This window comes from Brachionichthys hirsutus, chromosome 5, assembly GCF_040956055.1.
Source record: "Brachionichthys hirsutus isolate HB-005 chromosome 5, CSIRO-AGI_Bhir_v1, whole genome shotgun sequence".
Classification (NCBI taxonomy): domain Eukaryota; kingdom Metazoa; phylum Chordata; class Actinopteri; order Lophiiformes; family Brachionichthyidae; genus Brachionichthys; species Brachionichthys hirsutus.
Window position 1 is genome coordinate 6,207,498 of NC_090901.1, and position 20,692 is coordinate 6,228,189.

The 20,692-nt window shown below is 44.9% G+C and overlaps 1 protein-coding gene across 1 annotated transcript; it reads left to right on the top strand.

The window, feature by feature from the left end:
* Positions 1 to 494: 494 nt before the first annotated feature.
* Positions 495 to 19,243, top strand: fa2h (fatty acid 2-hydroxylase). Its single transcript, XM_068739355.1, has 7 exons — positions 495 to 785; positions 14,492 to 14,623; positions 16,365 to 16,507; positions 17,296 to 17,396; positions 17,536 to 17,708; positions 17,940 to 18,192; positions 18,281 to 19,243. The coding sequence occupies exons 1-7, from the start codon at positions 495 to 497 to the stop codon at positions 18,346 to 18,348; spliced, it is 1,161 nt and encodes a 386-aa protein (XP_068595456.1). The 3' UTR covers positions 18,349 to 19,243.
* Positions 19,244 to 20,692: the final 1,449 nt, after the last annotated feature.

Consider the following 20,692-nt stretch of genomic DNA (forward strand, 5'->3'; position numbering starts at 1 on the left):
CTAAAACGGTTCATTTGCGCCAAACGACTGATCCATCGCGTTTTAATCTCTCCCGTGAAGAGAGCTTTCCCAGCGACAGGTGTATCCCGACGTCATGCGCTATCCATGGACGACAGGTATTTACGGAAGCCGTGCGTAAAAGCTGTCTTTTCTCTTGAGGGTGGCTGACGGCGCTAAAACAAAAGACCGGTTGCCGTTCTTAACACCAGAATAACTCTTTAGAGGAGAATATTGATTACATTGTCAAACTTTAAGACACTTATGGGCTTGCGTTCACCGTCAAACGGGAACAATCAATCTTGAACTCCTCTGAAACTCCGCCTCTTTGTCGCCGTCGTCTCCTGAATACTTAAACACTTTGGGACGCTGCGCGTAAACGTGAACTTTAACTCTCAGTCAGGTCGACGGTCGTCCGGGGAGGTGTCTCTGCTCCTCTCGGTTCGCTTTTGTTTTTGGCTTTCAGGTGGACACTTCGCACCTTCCCTTGTCCAAGGATGTCTCCGTCCTCGTCCCCTCTGGTCTTTACGCAGAAGGACGTGGCGTCCCACTGCACCGAGGACTCCTGCTGGGTGCTCCAGGGGACCAGGGTCTACGACGTGACCGCCTTCTTGCGGTTGCACCCCGGCGGGGAGGCGCTGCTCCTCGGCCGCTCGGGGAAGGATGTGAGCCGTGAGATGGAAGGACCCCCCCACCGGCACTCCCGGAACGCGCTGCGGTGGATGGAGCAGTACTACATCGGGCAGCTGGAAGACAACGGCAGCGACGGAGCGGCGCTAGACCCGGGGGTGAGTGGACATGACGGGGACATGGCGACATGTCCTCCTGCCGGCTGGGCTTCAGAGAGCTCGGAGCTGCGCGTTCTAATATTGGAGCGTTATTTACGCAACAAATTAAACATTTTGCATTAGTTTAGAGTGAACTCGTTGTTGTGGAAACAACAGCCGTGATGATGATGATGAATATATTTATTAGATAGAATGTTAGAGTGCAAGTACAGTCACACGGTAGCATGTATTACAGTATAAGTACAGTCAAATAGTAGCATGTATTACAGTACAAGTACAGTCAAACATCCTGTCTAAGAGGAGCATTTCAAAAAAGCCCTTGTGGTCTTGTTTCCGTTGAAAGTCCTTGGTACATAAATCATCAACATTTAACAACACCAATAAAATAAAAATAAATTACTAAATTGATGCAAAATAATACATTAAAATTAAAAAGACACATAATATGTACAACGTAGGTGGACAAAAAAGGGGGAGGGGGGGGGGGGTTGATCCGGAGAGAGCCGTGATGACTGCCAGACCTGGCAGGTGGATCCAGTGGTTCCGTTCTGGTGGGAGCGCGAAGCTGGAAATGTTTCTCTACTCTGTGATAATAAACTGAGTGACCATGTTAAAAACGGTGTAAGGTTGTAAATGGAGCAGAGGAGGAACTCCCAGCTGCAGTGATGATAGGGCGGGGGTCACAGAGGGGAGGCTCAGGTGGAGCAGAGCAGGGAGGTGCGTGCAGGCGATGCAATAAAGATTTGGGTGGAGTGTGGGGGTGGGGGGGTATGTGGTGCAATGAATGATTCAAGAGGTGTGTGCATAGGTGAGAAAGAGGGAAACTGGTTTGTCCTGTCCCACTGGGGACAGGAAGGATTGTCGGCAAGATCAATTTGAGGGGAAAACCCGGAGACGTTTCTTTGCTTCCATTTGGATGGAATGGATCCAGTTGAACTTTCTCTGCCTTGGGGGAGAGAGAAGCACAGAGTTTGCATAAATCTCTGAACAACAGAGTCTACATTTACATGTCTCCCCCCACTCGTGTGTTCCACGTGTGTCCCTGTCGGATGCATCTTGTCAGGCTGTATGATTTCCAGTGGTTAAACCTATCCTTCTGGATTGGCATCGTGGCTCAGTCCCTGATACATCCTATAGCCATGAGGATGACACACGCTGGTGTGTCTGCTGTGTTCACCTACAATAACCAGCATATATTTTTTACGCCTTCCCACACAGGTCGTTAATTGTTTGTCTTTGTGAGCTGCTATTGTTATTTGATCAACCCCAAAAGGTGAAAATTAATTATCCTCTCTGTCGTCTGTAGCCGGGTTTAACCTGATTAGACAGCAGGGATGGACTCTATATATACATATGTATATTTTATAACTTTATAAATCTATTATATGAATGTGTTTAATGTGCCAGATTTACTGGCTCCAGGTTTTACTTTGTTGGGCTCATCTTTGTGTCGCTATTATAAGGTGAAGAATGGGAATAGAAACGCCACCAATGATTTATTATCCTTCAGTTTTACATTATATATCCAGATTAATATAATTATGTATTTATTTACTTTTTGTCTGTGTGGATCCACCTCTGGGTTGCATAGATTCTGACTCGTATTGGAATTTGGTTGTACTAAATAATAATCATGTGGTTTAATGGTGTTAATAAAGATTTGCTCACATAAGGTTTGAATTAAATTGTTATTGTTACACTGAGAGCTTTATTGGAAGAAAGCCTGATTTTATTTTGTATTTAGCCTTATAAACTGTAATTTACGAAGTTAAGAGTAAAAGATAAGATGTTATGTTTATTATTTACCGCTTACTATATCATTTGTTCCGTCATACTTTCCTTTTCCCGTACTTTTTCTAGAACTAAACAGACGCATACTGTGGGATTGTTCTACCTTACGTCAAAAGCAAACTTTTGTCGAAATTTAGAATTTAACGAGCTCTAAGTATTTAAAGTGCCTGTTCTCGTTACATGCTTAGCACGGAACGATGATGAATTATACTCTGGAATTCTCGGGAAATGGCACTTCTGGACGCCACAGTCGGGAGGTCATGAGACCGATTTCAGCCCACTGACCGAGTCACCAGGACATTCCATTTGCTAATGAAATGATTTGTTCTCCACGTATGGCTGGAGAACAAATAATAGTCAGTGCCTCGTCTCTTTTTCCACTAGGACCTTGGGCAGCCTACAAATGACAAACCTGCTCCACCTTTTGTTCTTTAATGATTGGCTTCTGAACGGCATTTTTTCCAGGCAGCAAATTACCAGTGCAGAAAGGGGATTAATGTTCAGTTCGACATTGTGCCTTGAAAGACGTGTTATTACGCTTGGACTTCCTCCAACCGGGAGGTCAGATACAGGCGAGAGATGACGATGTTAAATATTGTCGAAATAATCCAGCGTTGCCATTCACTGTTTGGTTTGAGGAAGAAATCCTCCAGTGCTGGGACAGAGATCTAGATGATGCCGGGACAGGCAACTGGAGGATGCAGGAACAGGGAACTAGAGGGTGCTGAATTTGGTGGTTTTTGCTTGAAAGGTCATTTAACGATTGATTTTTCTAAATTATAAAGTAACTAGCGTCGTCATATGAGTCGATTCCACATCGGAGCAGGTCAACGGATTTGTTCTGTCTTTAATCCCTGAGGAGACAGATCCAGTTGAAATCTGGGTGAATTTTCACAACAAAACGATTTAGTTCTTGGACCATTTCAATAGTATCTCTAAAATAGATCAAATAAATGTAGGACAATAATTTTTTGCTTTAAATCACAATATAGGGGGACTGAGCTGCTTGGCGGAGGTCTGCGCTCTCCGAGTGCTTTTCTCTTTCTTTTATTTTGAGATTCCATCCTTAGACAATGCTATTAATTTTCACAGCAAATGATTTCTTTCTGCTTCAAATGTGACGCCACAAGACTGTTGTGATTCGTTCTTCAGATTCTGATGAGGTCTTCTGGAGCAGGATTTGTGCTTTCTGTCTTGATGACTCTTTTTTCCAGAGGAGGCTGCCCTCTCTGTCCTCCACTATACTTTTTGTTTGAATCTATTCATGCCTCGGTTTTCACATCCTTCTGTGTTTGTGTGTGTGTGTAAGAAGGAAGGTTTACAATCAAACAGAGGTTCCGTTTACACCGTCAATAAGTTCAACTGCTTCATAATAGCTGCTGATATAACCTCCTTTAGGTACCTGTGTGTGTGTGTGTTTGTGTGGGTGTGTGTGTGTGTGCTTTTCCACGATGACAATGAAACCAGGAATTATCCAAAAACAAACAGCTCAGTGATTTTAATAATAATCATAAGGGATGTCCTAATTATTATGTTGATTTGAACCTGAGTCAAGTCTATTAAATAAACAGAATATCTGCAGATCCAGGGTCGGAACCCGAAAGCAGACGGAGCCGTCGCAGTTTGACACGCTAATACTGAAAGGCTGGAGGATAGAATTTTATGTCTGGATCGGTTCAGCAGATTCCATCAAGGTTTGGATTGTTCAAAGAAGAATCTTTTTATTTTATTTTGTTCTTTACTTTGACAGTTTGATTAAGATCAGATGATAAATTCGCTGTTGCTTCGTGATCCCGGTATCATCATCGTGTTTAGGCCAATGCAGCTAAATTGAGGAATAGCCTCATGAGCATTTTCTACACGGTCGGTCTTCACTCCTGTGAGACAACGTCAAACAAGTTCCTCATTATCACTGGAGTTTAGCAGATTTCAATAGACCCGGTATCAGAGCAGAGTCGGAGCTGTCAGACAAGTGAACCACAAAGTGCTAAATGAGTAACGACGCTGCAGAATGAGGGGACGTGCGGTTCGTGCTTCCGGAATAGATTGATAATAAAAAACTGATCACTACATGAAGTTGGACAATAACGGACCATTTGTCCCCCCGGAATGGAGGGTATCTCAAAGACGTTTTCCAGTCTGATTCCGTTTGGGGCACATTTTCAGATTCGGCACCTCAATTCATGAAGCGGTTTCTGTTTTGCTTCCTCAGGGATAACTATGCTCAGATTTTATATTACGAGGCTTAATACTGAATATTTGCATATCCATCATAATGCTCATTCCTTTAATGGGCGGAGCTTTACGGGGCACACCTTTGTTTGATCTGTGCTCCTGTCACCTTTAGAAGCCTTGAAGCTTAGCTCTACCTGAGGAAAGGATGTTGAAATTCCCTGCTCGGCTCTGCTTGGCACATTCCTCCATTTTTCAATCTGTTGCTCTCATCGTCTCTGCCCATACATGGAATGAGACGTAAATGAGTTCAGCAGAGGCTGTGGTATTTAAACCTCACGTACGGGAGAATGCAGGCTCTATGGTCCCGCACTCGGGAGTATAGTGCTCGGATTGTTGTGTGGGAGGAATGACGAATGTGAGAGAGCGTAAACGAAAGAATGAACAACGGCAGCCGTATGGAATAAGCTCGGCAAAATGAGAAGCTGTGCAGACAATGAGACTGGAAGTGTGGTGGAAGTTAAGCGAACTCGGCGGAGGAGAAGCCAAACGGGCCGCTGGAATGCAGGCTGTTATCTGCATGGACCCGTCTCTCAATGATGCGCTTGTCTTTCTCCGGAGGCCAAGCCGAGTAAGAGGTGGACAAACTGAAGATGATGAGCAAGGCGTCGTCCTTTTAGGGCTTTTGTAAATGTAAATTAACCGCGTTGTAGTTACTTTACTTTTTTTTTTTTTTACCTGCTCTTCCATCAGACCTGCTGCGCATGTCGCGCCGTCCGGGTGAACCGCCTGCGTTCGAACTCTGAAGAGCCGCTTTTAGTTCGTCACCGTGGTAACGCAGTACCCAGCACGTTGTTTACCTTTGCTACCATAGAGACTGCTGACATCACAATTAGTGCTCAGGTGCAGACCTCGGGTGGCTCATCCTGCCATCGCCATGGTAACTCTTGGGAAAGCGAGGCCAAGGTGGGGGGGGGGGGCTGTGTGGATGGTCAGAGGGAATGGAGATTAAATATGTTTGGAAGGCGTCATCGATTTGAGCGGCAGAGAGAAGCCTTCGTCCTCACAGTGCACCTTTTGTGTTCATGAATCTTTTCTCTTTGATTTTGTTCGTTTTCATTGGTCTGTTGTGATCCCACATTGGATCTGATTGGCTGGAGAGCTGTGACGCCTTGCTAATGTTTGCCAGTGGCCATTAATACAAGCGCAGAGTAGAATATGTAACACTGGGATTGAGTTTCCACTTAGGTTTGTAAAATATTACATCAAAAAAAGGTTTTTGATGTCACTTATTTTGTGAGCGGCGAACTGGTTGTCCATTTCCTCCATGATTTGAAACACTCTTGCCAATACAATAAAGTAAGTGTAAGATAGTGGATGCATATGATGGTTTAGATTCAGGAGTTGGTTTTTAATTATGCATTTGGCTTCCAATGATAATGAAGACAATGCAATTAAGATAAAACTATTTCTATTCCATTGGAAGATAATGCGCTTTCTTTGTTTTAAATCCAACATCCTTTGCTTTATGGCGTTCCGTTCAAGTAAAAAGCTCGGAGTCATTCTCTGCCAGGATGTTGCATGTTCAAGGAATAAAGGAATCTTTATTGTTATTCCAACATTAGCATGAAAGGAACGAAATGTGCACTCTGGTCCGGATTAGGAGGCGTAGCCGGTTTCAGCTCAGGTGATTTTTGGTGAGTGAATTGAATGCAGATTTTACAAAACATAATTTTTTTGTTTACAAAGCCTCCATTAGAAATAAATGGGGAAAATCCGCGGCGTGGGGTTTGTTGTATCCAGGCGGGTATCGCTCTCAAAAAAATGTCAAGATCCATCCAACAGTTTTTCCATAATCCTGCTAACAATCAAACGGCATCAAAAACAGACCCTCCTTGGCGGTGGTATAGACTGCCCAGGAGGCCACGGCTCCTCCAGCACGGATCTGAATTCCTGCTTCCTGCACCAAAAGTGCGGGTGGAGACGTTGAAACCGGATTCGCCTCGTCTGTTAATGTGAACAGCTCTCATGTAAAGAATGCAGCGGCGTGTGCTGAAGCTGAAGGCTTGTCCGACACGTGCGTCACCAGTCACTGCCTCTACATGATACCCGCTGCACAAAGTCATTGGCTACACAGAGTCTCTAAATTCCTACACAAATACGAGCGAGGGAGAGAGAGAGCGCCGGTGGAATCTGGAGTCCTGGTCATTCTGGTTTGGCTGGTTCTTTGAGTTAGATGGAGATGAGTGATCCTTTTTATCAACACGCGTACGCACAGTAAGGATGTCTGAGTATTTGTCGAGTGATTCTGTTTCTGGACTGTGTTTTTAAGAAGTACCATTTTCACTTTTGATTGCTTTTAAAAGATGTAAGAAGCAGATTTGCACGTCGTGCACTGTTCTAACCTCCACCGAGGAGGGTTGTGAGGTTATGTCTCCAGCGGCGTTTGTGTGTTTGCAAGAAGGATTACTCACAAAGTGTTATTCCATTTTGGTGAGCCACATCCAGGGGATGTTTGAAGCCGAGGCTCACCTTAACTCTGCTTCCAGTTATCTTGGCACGACAATGGCGTGTATTCAATGAGCCGCTTCTTCTCGTGCTCTTCCTCAATCCATCCTTCCATCCATATTAATAATTTGAAAGCTGAACTGTTTTCATATCGCAGACAGACCTTGGCTTTGTTCTGCTTTGTGCTGTATGTGAAATAAAGGAAAAAATAAAGGAAGCTTTATAATCTGTCTAGAACCCGTGGAGCGTAAACACGGGATGCTTTGATTATTTCTACCGATTCGAAGGTCCAGGGAGTCTGAAACGTTGTGTGACAACCTGGGAGATGATATATAAGGCTAAATTGGGATTTTAGTGAGAGTGAAACGTCGAACAGGATGTCTGCGTCTCCTGGAAGGAGTTCAGGTTGTGTGTCAAGGATTTGAGGGATTAACAGTCAAACTGTGAGGCTGGCGGTCCAACAGATTAAGGTGATTCACATTATGCGTGTCGGGACTGTGTTCACCACTGCCTTGCGTTCTGATGACCGTCCAGCATCTACGGCGAGCTGCTGAAAGGCTGATCAATGAGCCGCCTTGTGGACGTGCGTGGAAGGGTTCTTCTCCACGTTGCTCCAGAGCAGCAGCGTGTATAGTTAGCTTTAGAAGTGCACGTCACACTCCAGACACACGTAGCACACCTGGCAGGGGTGAGTGGGGATCCAGATGTGCGGTTGGTCACAGATTAATGATGTTGTTTCACAAGGCTGCCCCCCCCCCCCCCGCCCCCACACACACACACACACCAGTGTGAGCACTTCCACAGTCACGTAGACTTCCTGCTGACCCAGATGATGTCATCATTAAATAGCTAACCAGAGCAGTGATAATTAGGGAGATAAGCGAGCAACCAGATAATGCTTTTGCTGCCTTTTGATTGAGACTCATTGACACCTTGGAGTTGTCGGATCAGCCGAGGCCAGTGTCTTCGTCTGATTGGCTGTCACGACTGCTTGATAAGAGGCGTACAAACAGGTGGAGACGGGTTTCAACTCTGATCTCTGATCGTATCTCAGACTTGGCTCTTGCGTATTGGGTCACGATTTAAAGCTTTTATAATGTGTGAAATGGTTTCGTAAAGGCGGGCCGCCATTGGTCAGTCTGTTGGTCTGTCGACTCTGTGCGATGCGATTGATGTGCCATCCGAGTGCTCAGAGCTCGTGGACTTCTCAGTGTTATTGAACTTTCCAAAGTGTTCCTGAACTTTGGCCCTGCTCTCTCCACGAGTCCGACTAGGGAGCCGCTGTTGACACACCTTCAGGAACACACACATACCTGCAGCTGTCACAACGCCCAGCTCGTTACAGGTTGACCCAGGCGGTGTGAGTTTCGAGTCTTTGCTGCTATTGCATAAATAAACGGGGACGTTAAAGTACTTTAGAACATTATGGGAGTTGCGGGTTGTTTTTATGTATATTAACGCACTGCCTTGTGTCATAATTTCGAGTAAAGGATCGGCACAAAACTTAAGTTGATTTACATTTCGCATCACAAAACACATCACAAAACACAGCGTTTCTGCTGTGAGTTTCTTCCCCGTTAAAAAATGGACTTGGATTGGTGGAACTCCAAATCTTTGATTTTCCGTTAAGAGAGAACATCTTTAATTTCTGGAATAACCATACGAGAACCGTTTGTAATAAAAACCAAACATTTATTACAGGGTACAAGGGTGATTTATTTATTATTTTACAGCATACTGTTGTAGAAGGACTTACAAATGCCAGTTTCTTTTACACAACCAACTAAACAAGGAATACAGAATGGGATTAAGATGTTTCTTAGAGGGACGAAGCTGCTCTGTTTCTGATAGCATGGCGGCAGATGCATTTTTTGACATATAATAAACAGACAGATGTGTGTGTGTGCGCGTGTTGTCTTTTATTATCCTTTAAACAATCGCCTGACCTCACAGATATACCAGTGGTGATATGGGAGGCTTTAATTACCTGTGCTAAAGCCCTTCTAGTTTGCGATGCTGTCAAGTTGATTTCTACAGCTCCCCTATTAAAGAATGAATTCAGCCTTTTTGAGTTTCTTTAGTGATGATTCATCGCCAGCCACCAAATCATCCCAAGACGACGATCATAAAACTCTCTTAATAACCTATTTGTCCATTATTTGATTGTTATTCGACATGATGCAGTGTATTTGTGTGTATTAGTACTGGTATGGATTTCCACTCTTTCTCTCTCTCTCTCTCTCTCGCCATAAACAGCACAGCAATAGAATCACAGAAACGCACGGCAGGAAGAGAAGCGATTCAGTGTCGCTGGTGAGACGGCCTTTAAGGCATAATGAACAACAACAACAAGAAAACGATACCGTTTTAGGAACGTAAAAGGGAACAGAGGGAGAAGCTGTTGGATGTAACTGTTGAATCTATTCTGCATCGTGTATAAGTTCTGGATTAGGGTGTCATTAAAGTGGTGAAACATGATTTCCCCATTGGTTGTGTATTTATTGACCCTTGAAAGCCTTTATAAAGTCGGTAAACCGTGTGTCGGTGTGACGATGCGGCGAAACCAGCGCTTCCGTCATGGTGCGCTGCTGGTCTCACGTGTAAATGGTTTCACGCCATCTATTGGGTTAGGATGGCGGCATGGCTTTCTCGCCTGATTGTAAACAGGTTATTGAAATATGAAGCTCGACGTGTTCAGGCGATCTGAAAAGGCAAAGTAATTGTCAGTGGCGTCTTTATGTCTCGTCCATCTGGCACTCCCGTGGATGTGTGATTGATTATTTTAATGGTGTCTCTATCTCACCACCAAATTTCATCCGGATCGGACCCAGAATGGAGTCAGTAAAATAATATAAAACTCCATTTACGGATTCAAAAATCAGTTAAAAATGCACATCAACTCTGATTCACTTTTATTGTTCATGGTTGGTGTATAAAGATACCAAGAACAATGTAGAACCTTTTGATGGTGAACCAGATCACCATGTGGATCCAGTTAGGAGGGGAATGAGCTGCTTGGTGGAGGTCTCTGCTGTCTGAGTGCTTTTCTAGTTAATATCTGTCCCACTCAGCCCTTTTTCAATCTTTAATTCTTTTTTTCATCAGTTCATCAGTTGGGCTCAACACAAAGGGGGACAAGGACACACTAGAAACCATAAACTACCCAGTGATGTGCCTTTTAATTGTAGAAGCGTCATGGTTCCCTGGCTGTCCGGGTCTCAGATAGTGCATCTCAAACTCATATATAAGATTCCTCTTCGCTGTCCTCCTCCTCCTCCTCCATTCATACTGCAGAGGCGGACTATGGCGTCTCTGTTGGGATGGTACCGGTCATCTCCTTTGTCGTTTGTCTCTCATTGTTTTCTACTGCTCCTCCTACCGGGACAGCGCTCCTCTCCTGATGTCTCTCTGCTTGTCCCCGACCTGGACAGAAGGAGGCCATTGAGTCACCGTGTGTTTCTCTAAAACAATGTGTCTGAATTATTTTTTCGAATTGCACTTCCTGCTATTAAAGATATCAAGAACAATCTAGAACCTTTTGATGCTGATCTGGATCAACATGTGGACGGTGTAAATCCAGTTAGGAATGAGCTGTTTGGTGGAGTTTTGTGCTTTTCTAGTTTTCTTGATTGGTTATTTGATCTGAGATTCTGAGCCGCCTCTCAATCAGACTCCTCCAGAGCCAATCAACATATTTCTTGACGGATTATCAGGCCAGAATTCCTCTGCATCCTGCAGCACACCTGCAGTTGCATTTCTTTCAGCCTTTATACAACGATTACACCACAAATGCATGTTTGATGCTGTTGTACAATAACACAACTTAATTGACTGACTTAAAAACTACCGGTAGCACTGAGGTACAATTTGTGTCGTCTATGGAATTCTACGGGGATGCACGCAAATGTGAATCTGCTGTTTGAATAACTACAAAAACATGGCTTCCTTTCCAGCAGCAAAGTTGACATGCGTTGTGAATGAATTCTATACAGAGCTGTTGATATGTATTTAATCACACCCTAAAAACCAGAGGAGTACAATGGCAGCAATGACGTCAACGGGCACCATTCTTGACATGATGAAGAGCTGTTGTGAGACGAACGCTATGTCAACAGCTCAGGTATGCATCCATTGTCTCTGCTCCGAGGTAGAGCGTGCACGGGCACAAAGAGGGGAGAAGGCCGCAAGTAGGGCCTCAACCCAGATGCTGCTTTCACCGTTCCCTTTACAGCAGCTGATGTAATGTTGTCATGTCCGGCTGCACCTTCAGGAAGGGAAGAACGGTTTGAGTGACAAGCTGATAGAAATTAGAGAGCATTAGTCTGACATTAGTCTGAACACGCTGGTCGGATGGAGTGGTATCGGAGCAGCTCTTGTTAAACGCAAGCAGCCTTTCTGACCAAGGTGCAATCAAAGGCGTGGGTTATTATAGCGTTCTTTTCGTGAGAGAACAAATCCACGTACATGCAGATGACTTTTTGCCTCCACAGAGTGGCAAATTAAAAGTCAGATCAAACTGCAGCTGTGTGGTTTCAGTTGAGATGTTTAGAATTGATTTCTGTCTGTTGGGAATGTTTGAAAGGTTATGTGCTGTTCAAAGGTGAAGCCATTTAGCTGTAAGTGAAAGCGCTGATGCTGCACGACTTGTTTGTGGTCAGCTGAGCGCATCAGTTCAGGTGAACGGCCTGACAAACGCCGTGTATCCATGGTGCCGTGGCTTTGGATTTCCCTAATGGCCTTTCAGTCGCTCACCTTTCCCTCTTCTACTCCAAACTGAAATGAGCCACCGTTTAAATAATAGAGAAAAAACGTTTTTGAGATCAGAGAAATTGTTGGAAAAAACGTCTCTTTTGCAGTGTTGGAAAATGTTAGTGGGGGAGGGGGGAGGGGGGGGGGGGGGGGGGGGGTCCTGGATTTGTTACCTTCATTTGGATTTGCGGGTTCTTTCTGCTCAAACCCCACCCTGCAAAAAGAATCAATCCGGTCTGCAAGCAGTCAACCCATCCAGCAGCGCTGGGTGGAGTTGAGTCACGGATGTTACGCAATGACCATGTAATCCATGAACGTTTGTGCATGTGTGCGAGAGAAACCTCGTTCAGGACAATAAAACAAGTCCTTTTCATTGTCAGTTCAGGGACATTGATGATTTGTTCACTCAGAAACAATGCTGCAGGGCCTGTTCCGCCTGCTCCCAGGCATCAGCAGGGGCGGAAGCTTCCTGCGTCGCTCCGGCGCTCCGGCAGGACGAGTGCAGAACGAGAGGAAGGCCGCATGCAGTGTGAGGAAGATTCAGCCGTTTGAAATGCATGATGTGTAATAAGACAGAACTCAGACCCGCGGCACGTCTGCACCTTTAAAACAGAGAACATTTCAGCTTTATTTTAGCTATGATTTTTTGTTTGTTTTTTTATGTGATAATAATTTTATTTTATATTTTTTTACAATCGTTTAAATAATTTCCAGTTGAAGTTAATCCATAACGTGGATTACAGGTTGCACACTAGATGCACCAGTGAGGCCGGTGCGGAATGTTTGTTTGGAGCCGTGTTGGTTGTTTCCATGGAGACCAAGTCTCTGAGTTGCATAGCAGGAACAATTGGAGCATCAAGCAGTAAAGAATCCATATGTGGAGTGTTTGTACTGAAATAATAAACAGTGAAAGTATAGTATTAGTCGAACCTTGAGGCGTGTGTTTGAATTGCCTCTTTTGCAGTCTTGTTGCATGAAGTGAATGCGAATTAAATATCAGCAGTCTTGGGGTGAGATCTTGCTGCTTTAAGATCTTGCAGACAGATAATCAGGCCCCTGCAGAGGCCTGATTATCTGTCTGCAGGATGTGACGCAGTCTGGTTGCTGCTCCGCCCGTCGGTTCGTACCAGAGTCTGAGCTGAAGATGTGCTTTGACCGCAGCAGCGGCGGTTTCATTCACGGCACCGTTCACATCAAAGAAAGGTTTTCGTTTTTATAGTTGCATCACATTTTCTAAGTCATGCTTGGTGCGGCACTGACCTTTGGCTGAGCCAGTTCTTTAAAGTGGGATGAAGTGGAGAATCACTCTTTACTCTCACTCCCTCACGTAGGCCATGGCCTTCGCTGCTGCTGACACAGAGGAGGGCGTGTCAAGCGACATAAAAATATCACGCTGCATGATTTGGTGTGTTTCAGAGATGCTATTTCCTGTCTGCTCTCAGAGTAAATGGTTTTATAGCTAACGCTGCTACAGCAGAGAATCAGTGCCCTGGCATGGTATTCAGGATCTACAGGCACCAACTGATATTGATTAGTAGACACTTTTAAGTATTGTAACCCATCGTGCTGCACGAGGACAACACGTTTCTGATTTCCTGATGTGTAATCATTGGCGGGTTTACCTTGTAGGCTCTGATAGAAAAGCACTCAGAGGGCACAGACCTCCTCCAAGCAGCTCAGTTCCCCTATATTGTGTACCCCCATTTTTATGAAAAATCTCGAAAATATCCGCGATCCGATCTTGACAAAATTGAGTATTGATTCCAACGTATTTATAGTCGCTGAAATGAAAAACACAGCAAATATTTTAGGGGAAGCTGAGCTTGGCGTGCCTCTGATGAGGCATGGCCCACCCACACCAACGCTTCTTTTTTTCATTCCTAGAAAGACTGACAGCTAAGCAGGTCATATCCTCATTTATTGTTTCAGTCAAAGGTTGAGGATTGTAAATGTGAAATGTAAAAGTCACATGTGGCCGTAACCATGAAATATACCATTCCATGGTTATACATATACAGAAGAGAGCAAAGGTCAACCCTGATGGAAATAATGAGCTGTGTGACTCCACACACGTGTTATCTGAATGAACGTCAATCAGTTTTTTGGCCACTTTGAGGGTTTAAGGGCGGGGGCTGAGGTGAGAGTATTGATCCTGTATTGATCCTCCTTCAGTGGGCCTGATCTCACTGTCAGTGCCACCGGATTGGCAACAGAACAGGAATGTTCTGGTACTCAGGTGAAAGATCACAAGAAGTGAGAATCCCATCCTGAACATAAGCTAATGTGTGACCCTTGAACGAAGATGGCGCTGTTTAAGGTCCGACTGTAAATAAGCAGCCCCCTGTTTCCTGGTTCAGAACCGCCCTGACACTGTTCAATGCTCTGACGACCAGCGAGGCAGAAACAAACCAATCAGCCACTTAGTTTGTCCCCGTGATGGAGCCTTCCTGCTGGTAATTGTCTTTTTGTGTCGTCTTTTTCTTCAGAGTCTGAGGGAGAGGAGGAAGGACCCCAAACAGCTCAACGAAGACACAGCAGGCAAGACGACAGAAAAGAAGGCGACGGAGGAGGAGGAAAACTCCCCGTTCAGTCTTTGCAGCGCCGTGGATTTGGAGAAGGTGTGTTTGTGTGCGATTTGGAATCCGATCACCTGATGAGAGCATTGAGCATTCCTCCACGGAGAAACTGTGTGATGTGTGTCTGTTGAAATGTGGAAAATGTTGTTGGAATGAGAGAGCAAGCAAGATGGAGGGTGTGTGCGTGTGCGTGTGCGTGTGCGTGTGTGTGTGTGTGTGTGTGTGTATGCATGTGTGTGTGTATGCATGTGCATGTGTGGGTGTGGATAAGAGGGGAAGAAAGGGTGAACAGCCGTCAGGTTATTCACCTTGCTTCATTCCATAACACACACGCTCCGCAGTCATGGAGATTTGTTAATAAAGTTTGTGAAAAAAGTTACCACCACAAACCTTCATCTGAGTCGGAATTCAGCGTGTAACCATGGAAACCGTGCTTCTGTGTGCAGAAACGTATCTTACTAGAATAAGCCTTTGTGTTTTTGATGTCATCGGACGGCTGCATCCCGTTCTTTCTCCTTCCTTTATAACAGACTTTTAAACTTTGTGAAAATTATAAATATGTCTTATTTTCACAACGTACATTAAAAAAAATAGCTCCTTATTATGAACAAACTACACGGTTTGTCCTTTTCTTTAGCTTTTTGACTTCTGATGCTGATCCTGTATTGTTTAGGCCGGTGTTGAAACCGTGTGAAAGTTGAACCCGCGGGACTCGTCCCTTCCAGAGACGCTTGTCCTCATGCGTATGCACATAATGACCCATTCATTCAAGTATTTTGCACCAGTTTCAGGCTTGTCACGGCCTGACGACTGATTCGACTCGTCCGTCTTGTTCATCCTGTTGCTCGGCAGTCTTGAGATGCACGGCTCCTCGCGTAGTAAGCCTTGCCCCGAAGCTGTCCCGGAACCTGCTGGTTTGGGTTCAGGCGCAGCAGGTGGATCAGCATTTGGTTGGGTTTATGAGGCGCTTTAATGATTCTGATGAGCTCATTCCTAGGTGTAGCACTCCTGTATGGGGGGGGGGGGGGGGGCAGCAGCACCATCCTGGTGATGTGCTGAGCAGACGTCACCGTCCTCCAAGGAGTGATGCATACCAAGGTGCGCCTTCAGACAAAGGACTCAATTTTCCTCGTTTACCTGTTGCAGCCACCTTCTTCAACTCCCATCAATTGACTGGCCTCTCGATTGATCCAGGTCTTCTTCTGACAGGAAGTCTCGGTGGAGTCTGAGCTCTGTTTGGGAGCGTCTCGTAAAGTACTAGCTGAATACTCCGTCACTGTACTCGTACTTCTACTACACGACTTTCACTGTACAGTTTAACGTCCTGTTAACCTGTTAGGCCATCTCACATGAATGCTGTCAGAGGGGGTTCGTAAGTGGAGACACTGTCGCCCTGGCAACGTTCCTCTTTTCCTAATTGATCTAGTCTGAAGGTTTGAGCACTGTCAAGCCTGTGAGTTTCATTCTACTATTCATTCACCTGAATAACCCTGCAACATTGTATTTCACTGTACTTATCTTCGCCGTCCGCCCTCGCCACGGCGATGCGTCTCATGTGAGAGGACCATGAGGAGGCTGTAAAGAGCTTGTAAAAAGTAGCTCATTCTCTGGTCTTTGGACCGAAGATGGAAATCTTTCATTTATAGCAGAGTAAACCTGCAGAGCCCATCGAGCCAATCAGCAAAGAAGGCTCTGCTCTGATTGGTTTCCGGTGTCTGCTGCCACCTGCTGGAGAAAACGGCGAACATCCCTGACCAGTGTGGAATGTTTCTCTCATCCCCAGGATTTGGTGGACTGGGGGAAGCCACTGGCTTGGCAGGTTGGCCACCTCGGAGAGAAGTACGATGCCTGGGTTCATCAGCCAGTCGACAGGCCAATCAGGCTGTTCGGAAACCCCTTCATGGAGGCCAGCACCAAGACTTCCTGGTAAGGTGGGAGACTGTCATGTTCACTGGGTATACTATCCATGAGAATCTGGAAGGATGAAACAGAAATGTATCCTTCTTTTGTTGATATGAAGTTATAAATACCGTGTGATAAAACATAGTTAAACTAGAATGGCACCTCATCGGACCCCCACTCTTCTCTGTTTAGCATGCCACATTTAGGTTCTGGATGGATCTGCATGAAATGTTCAGGAAATGTTGGGAATGTTACCAGGAACAGATTATTACATTTTGGTATTGATCTAGAAGAGATCCCTGATTCTGGAGCACTTTGAAATTTTTGTTAACATTGCAGCAAAAGGAGCTTTAAAGTGTGTTCTTCAATATCTCGGTTGATTATTGACAGATCAACCAAGATATTGGTTAAAGTCATGTACAGTCATGTAGGGTGGGGTGGGGCTGGGGGGTCTCTATCTCACTACTGAATTTTGTCAAGATCGGATCTGGATTGCGGATATTTTTGAGATTTTTCTATAAATGGGGGGTACACAAGCGTTTGGTCCTGCTGGACATTTAATATTAGAGATAGAGATTTGTAACAAGCGTCGTCTTATAGCAGGTAAAGAGATTTGTTCTGTCTTCTGCTGCCTTCACCATGACACCAATAATTAAATCAATGTGAATACGATTATTAAAGGTTTGTTTTCATGGTTAAGGAATCTAGCAATGTAAATAAAATAAATGTAGGACAATAATTCTTGGTGTAAATCACAATCGCTCCTCTGGTTTTGTCCACCAAACAACCCACACTGTGTCTGCTCTCCACAGGTACTGGGTACCAGTGGTGTGGCTTCCCATTGTGTTTTATTTAAGTTGGCACTGCTACGCCAGCCTGGCAGCGGGCACCACCAGGGTGGTCTTCACTTCAGGTGACACTAACCTGCCTGCACAAGTCACAAGCTCACCTTCTGGCCACATGAGGACCAGACTCAGACCCAGACTCGAGCTCTTTCACATATGCACATAGCCACGCATTGTTCATGTATCTGTCGTTACTTGTGCTCTCAGACTTCTCCATCCCAGTCCATAAGTATCTTTTCCCCCTGCTGTTTTTGTTCGGCTGGTTCTTGTGGTCGTTCATCGAGTACTGCATCCATCGCTTTATCTTTCACATGAAGCCACCTGCTCATAACTACTACCTCATCATGCTTCACTTCCTCCTGCATGGACAGCACCACAAGGTACAAGCACACTGGGCCTCGGCCTCGGGGTCAGAGACCGGTTTAGTTGAGATCTTCTCTCTGATCTGAGACGGATCGTTCCACTCGTCGAGTTCGGAGTGAGCAGCTAATGCCAAAATGTGCTGTGATGTGCGGCTGATAAATAAAGGTGTGGTCCCGCTGGACGCGCCTCGGCTTCGTGTTTATGTTCTGATCTCGCTCCTGGGATGGCACCAACTCTTTTGTCCACAGTCTCCGTTTGACGGCTCCCGGCTGGTCTTCCCGCCTGGCCTGGCCTCCCTGGTGGTGGGATGTTTCTACGTAACGCTTGACAAGATCCTGCCAGACAGCGTTGGTAAGAGCGTCTTTGTGGGGGGCCTGTGTGGCTACGTCATGTACGATATGATCCACTACTACCTGCACTACGGCTCGCCAAAGAGAGGCTCCTACATGTACAACCTAAAGGCCTACCACGTCAAGCACCACTTTGAGCACCAGCGAGCAGGTGAGCCCCGGAAACATGAGATTTGAGACGTCCCGCTTTAAGGTTCGGCTCTGTTGATCTGATTGCGATTCTCACATCTCTCCCTCAGGCTTTGGAATCACCTCCACGTTCTGGGACCACCCCTTCAACACGGTCATCCCCGAGGAGAAGTACTAACGCAAAAAGCGGCTCTCCTGAAGGGCCACAGGACTTTTCAGCCGGCCTCTTAGCAAACAGCCCTCACGCTATAATTTCCACAAGCATAGCTTTCAGCCAGGAAGGGATTTCCATTTCTAGGGACTCCTGGGCCACTGCAACGAATCCAATCATGCTTACCTGAGCATGAAATGGCCTGCTTTTTGATTCCATGTTCTTGTTTAACATGTACCCCCACCCTGTGATCATTTCTGCACAGCTGTGAGGCCTTTCTGTGCCATAACTGATCCAGCATCTGCTACTATGTTCGCCACTGCACTGACTGCACCAGCCAAACCACCCAAATTATATGGCGTGCGTCCCGGAGGTGGGCGGAGAGAAAGCAAGGGAGCACGCCGAAGTCCATATCTGTTTACTTTAATAATTACGATTTCTGTGTAACCGTAGAATGCTGCAGCGCACGTGCAAAACAAAGTCAAAATTTGAATTTGCAATTAGAATTGTGCATGCAGACACGGACGCATTACATAAGCTTCTCTCAGAGTTGGGGAGTGGGGAAAAGGAAGTGATAGATGGTAGGTGGATGTGGAAGATGCAGAGGGAAGAGGATGGGAAATTTGAAGTTCCGGCGCTGCACACAGAAACTCCCTTCATTCCGTCTCTGTAGCTTAAGGAAGCAGCCGAGAACTAAAAAGCAAAGATTAGAGATGAATTTGACAAGTTTGATGTAATTTATTAGCAAGGCTGCAGATGTTCTTAATGTTTTAAACTACTGTGGAGATATATGTTTGCAAGTCTGTTGTAATATTTCCTCCATTTTCTGCTTTTTGTCATTAATGATAAAACAAAGATGCAAAACTATTTTATAAGATTTGTACCAAAGAGGAAATTGTTCCATTTTGTCAGCTTTACATTGTCGGGGAGGAGGGGGGGGGGGGGGGGGCGCGAGAGAGAAACAGGACAGGACAGGGGCAGATGCTTATGGCTTTTTTTAAGTTAAACGAAATAGAGTGTTTGTGTAATAAAGGATGGATTACAGGTGTTGTCATGGTGACAGAGGGACACAGCTGAGGTATGAATCTAGTCCTATCAGACTTCCTGCTGTGGGGATCTCAGAGTCAAAGGTGATTAAGTCAACAAGGTTGAATTCAGAGGTTTTATTTTGTTTAGTAAATTGAACTGATTGGATTCAACACAGAGTAAGAGGCGCTCCTCTTTCTACTGGGTCACGAGGCCCTGCAGATCCCTGCAGGATGACGATGGGTTGCCCGTCTGACTGGACAGCAGGATGTCTCCATAGTGACCGGCGGATCCTCGCAATGTTTCCTGCAAACACTCAGCAGTGACACTGATAACTACAGCAGAACAAACTTAATTAGAAACATTAACATTAATAGGTAGAGCACCGTGAGAATACACTGTTGCAGATGGGTATTTTTTATAGCGTGATGATTGCATTGCTTTTTTTTTTTTTTTCTTCTAACTGTCCAGAGCAGCAATAATGAATTATTCAGGTAAAATTTAAGAGGGCTGTGTTGCAGATTTTTTACAAAGACTTGCAGGTTTTACTTTGAACTAAAGCTGCACCAAAGCGAGTCCATTTAATACAGCCATAATACTGTCTGTTTTATGCTGCACAAAGTATAGATGATGAATGTTGAAGGCATTCTGAAGAGAGAATTCTGACTTTAAAATAATCACTACGTACCAAAAAGTCTTGATTCTGTAAGACCTAAAAAACAAATGTAATGTCATAATGTTGGTGTTGACGACAGTAATGAAGAGTGTGATAATATATACTGATTGTGGATGCTGCGCAAAAAAAGCTAAATGGTTCCCTCTGTTGGAATAAAGTCAGATCTTATTTATCTATATTTATTTAATACGGATGAAAAACAACTTCGAAGCTTTGATTCTAACAAGTGAACTTTTTCTCGAGCTGAATTATGCGGCATACAACAAGATTCCCTAAATCTGTTTACTATAATATCTTTACTTTTATTTTGGAATTTTAAATGTTCTATGCAAATGGAAAAAACATATTTGTAAATAAAAGAATATTTCTGACTCGGTCTCTTTTGTTGTTGTTGTTCATGAAATCTGATGCACGGTTCCGATAGAAACGTCCAGTATCAGTTGACACCTAGCGGTAACGCCTAAGGGTGGCGGGGTCAAGCTACGGAAGAGAGGCGGGAAACACCCTGGACAAGTCACCAGCTCATCACAGGCCACAGACAAACAACAATTTCACCACCCGGCCACGGTAGGATATCACTTTTGGGTCAACCCCAGATTTGGGACTCTCCCTTTCCATAAGATTGTTTCCTGAAATGTAAATTTATATCCGGGGAAATGTAAATTTGTA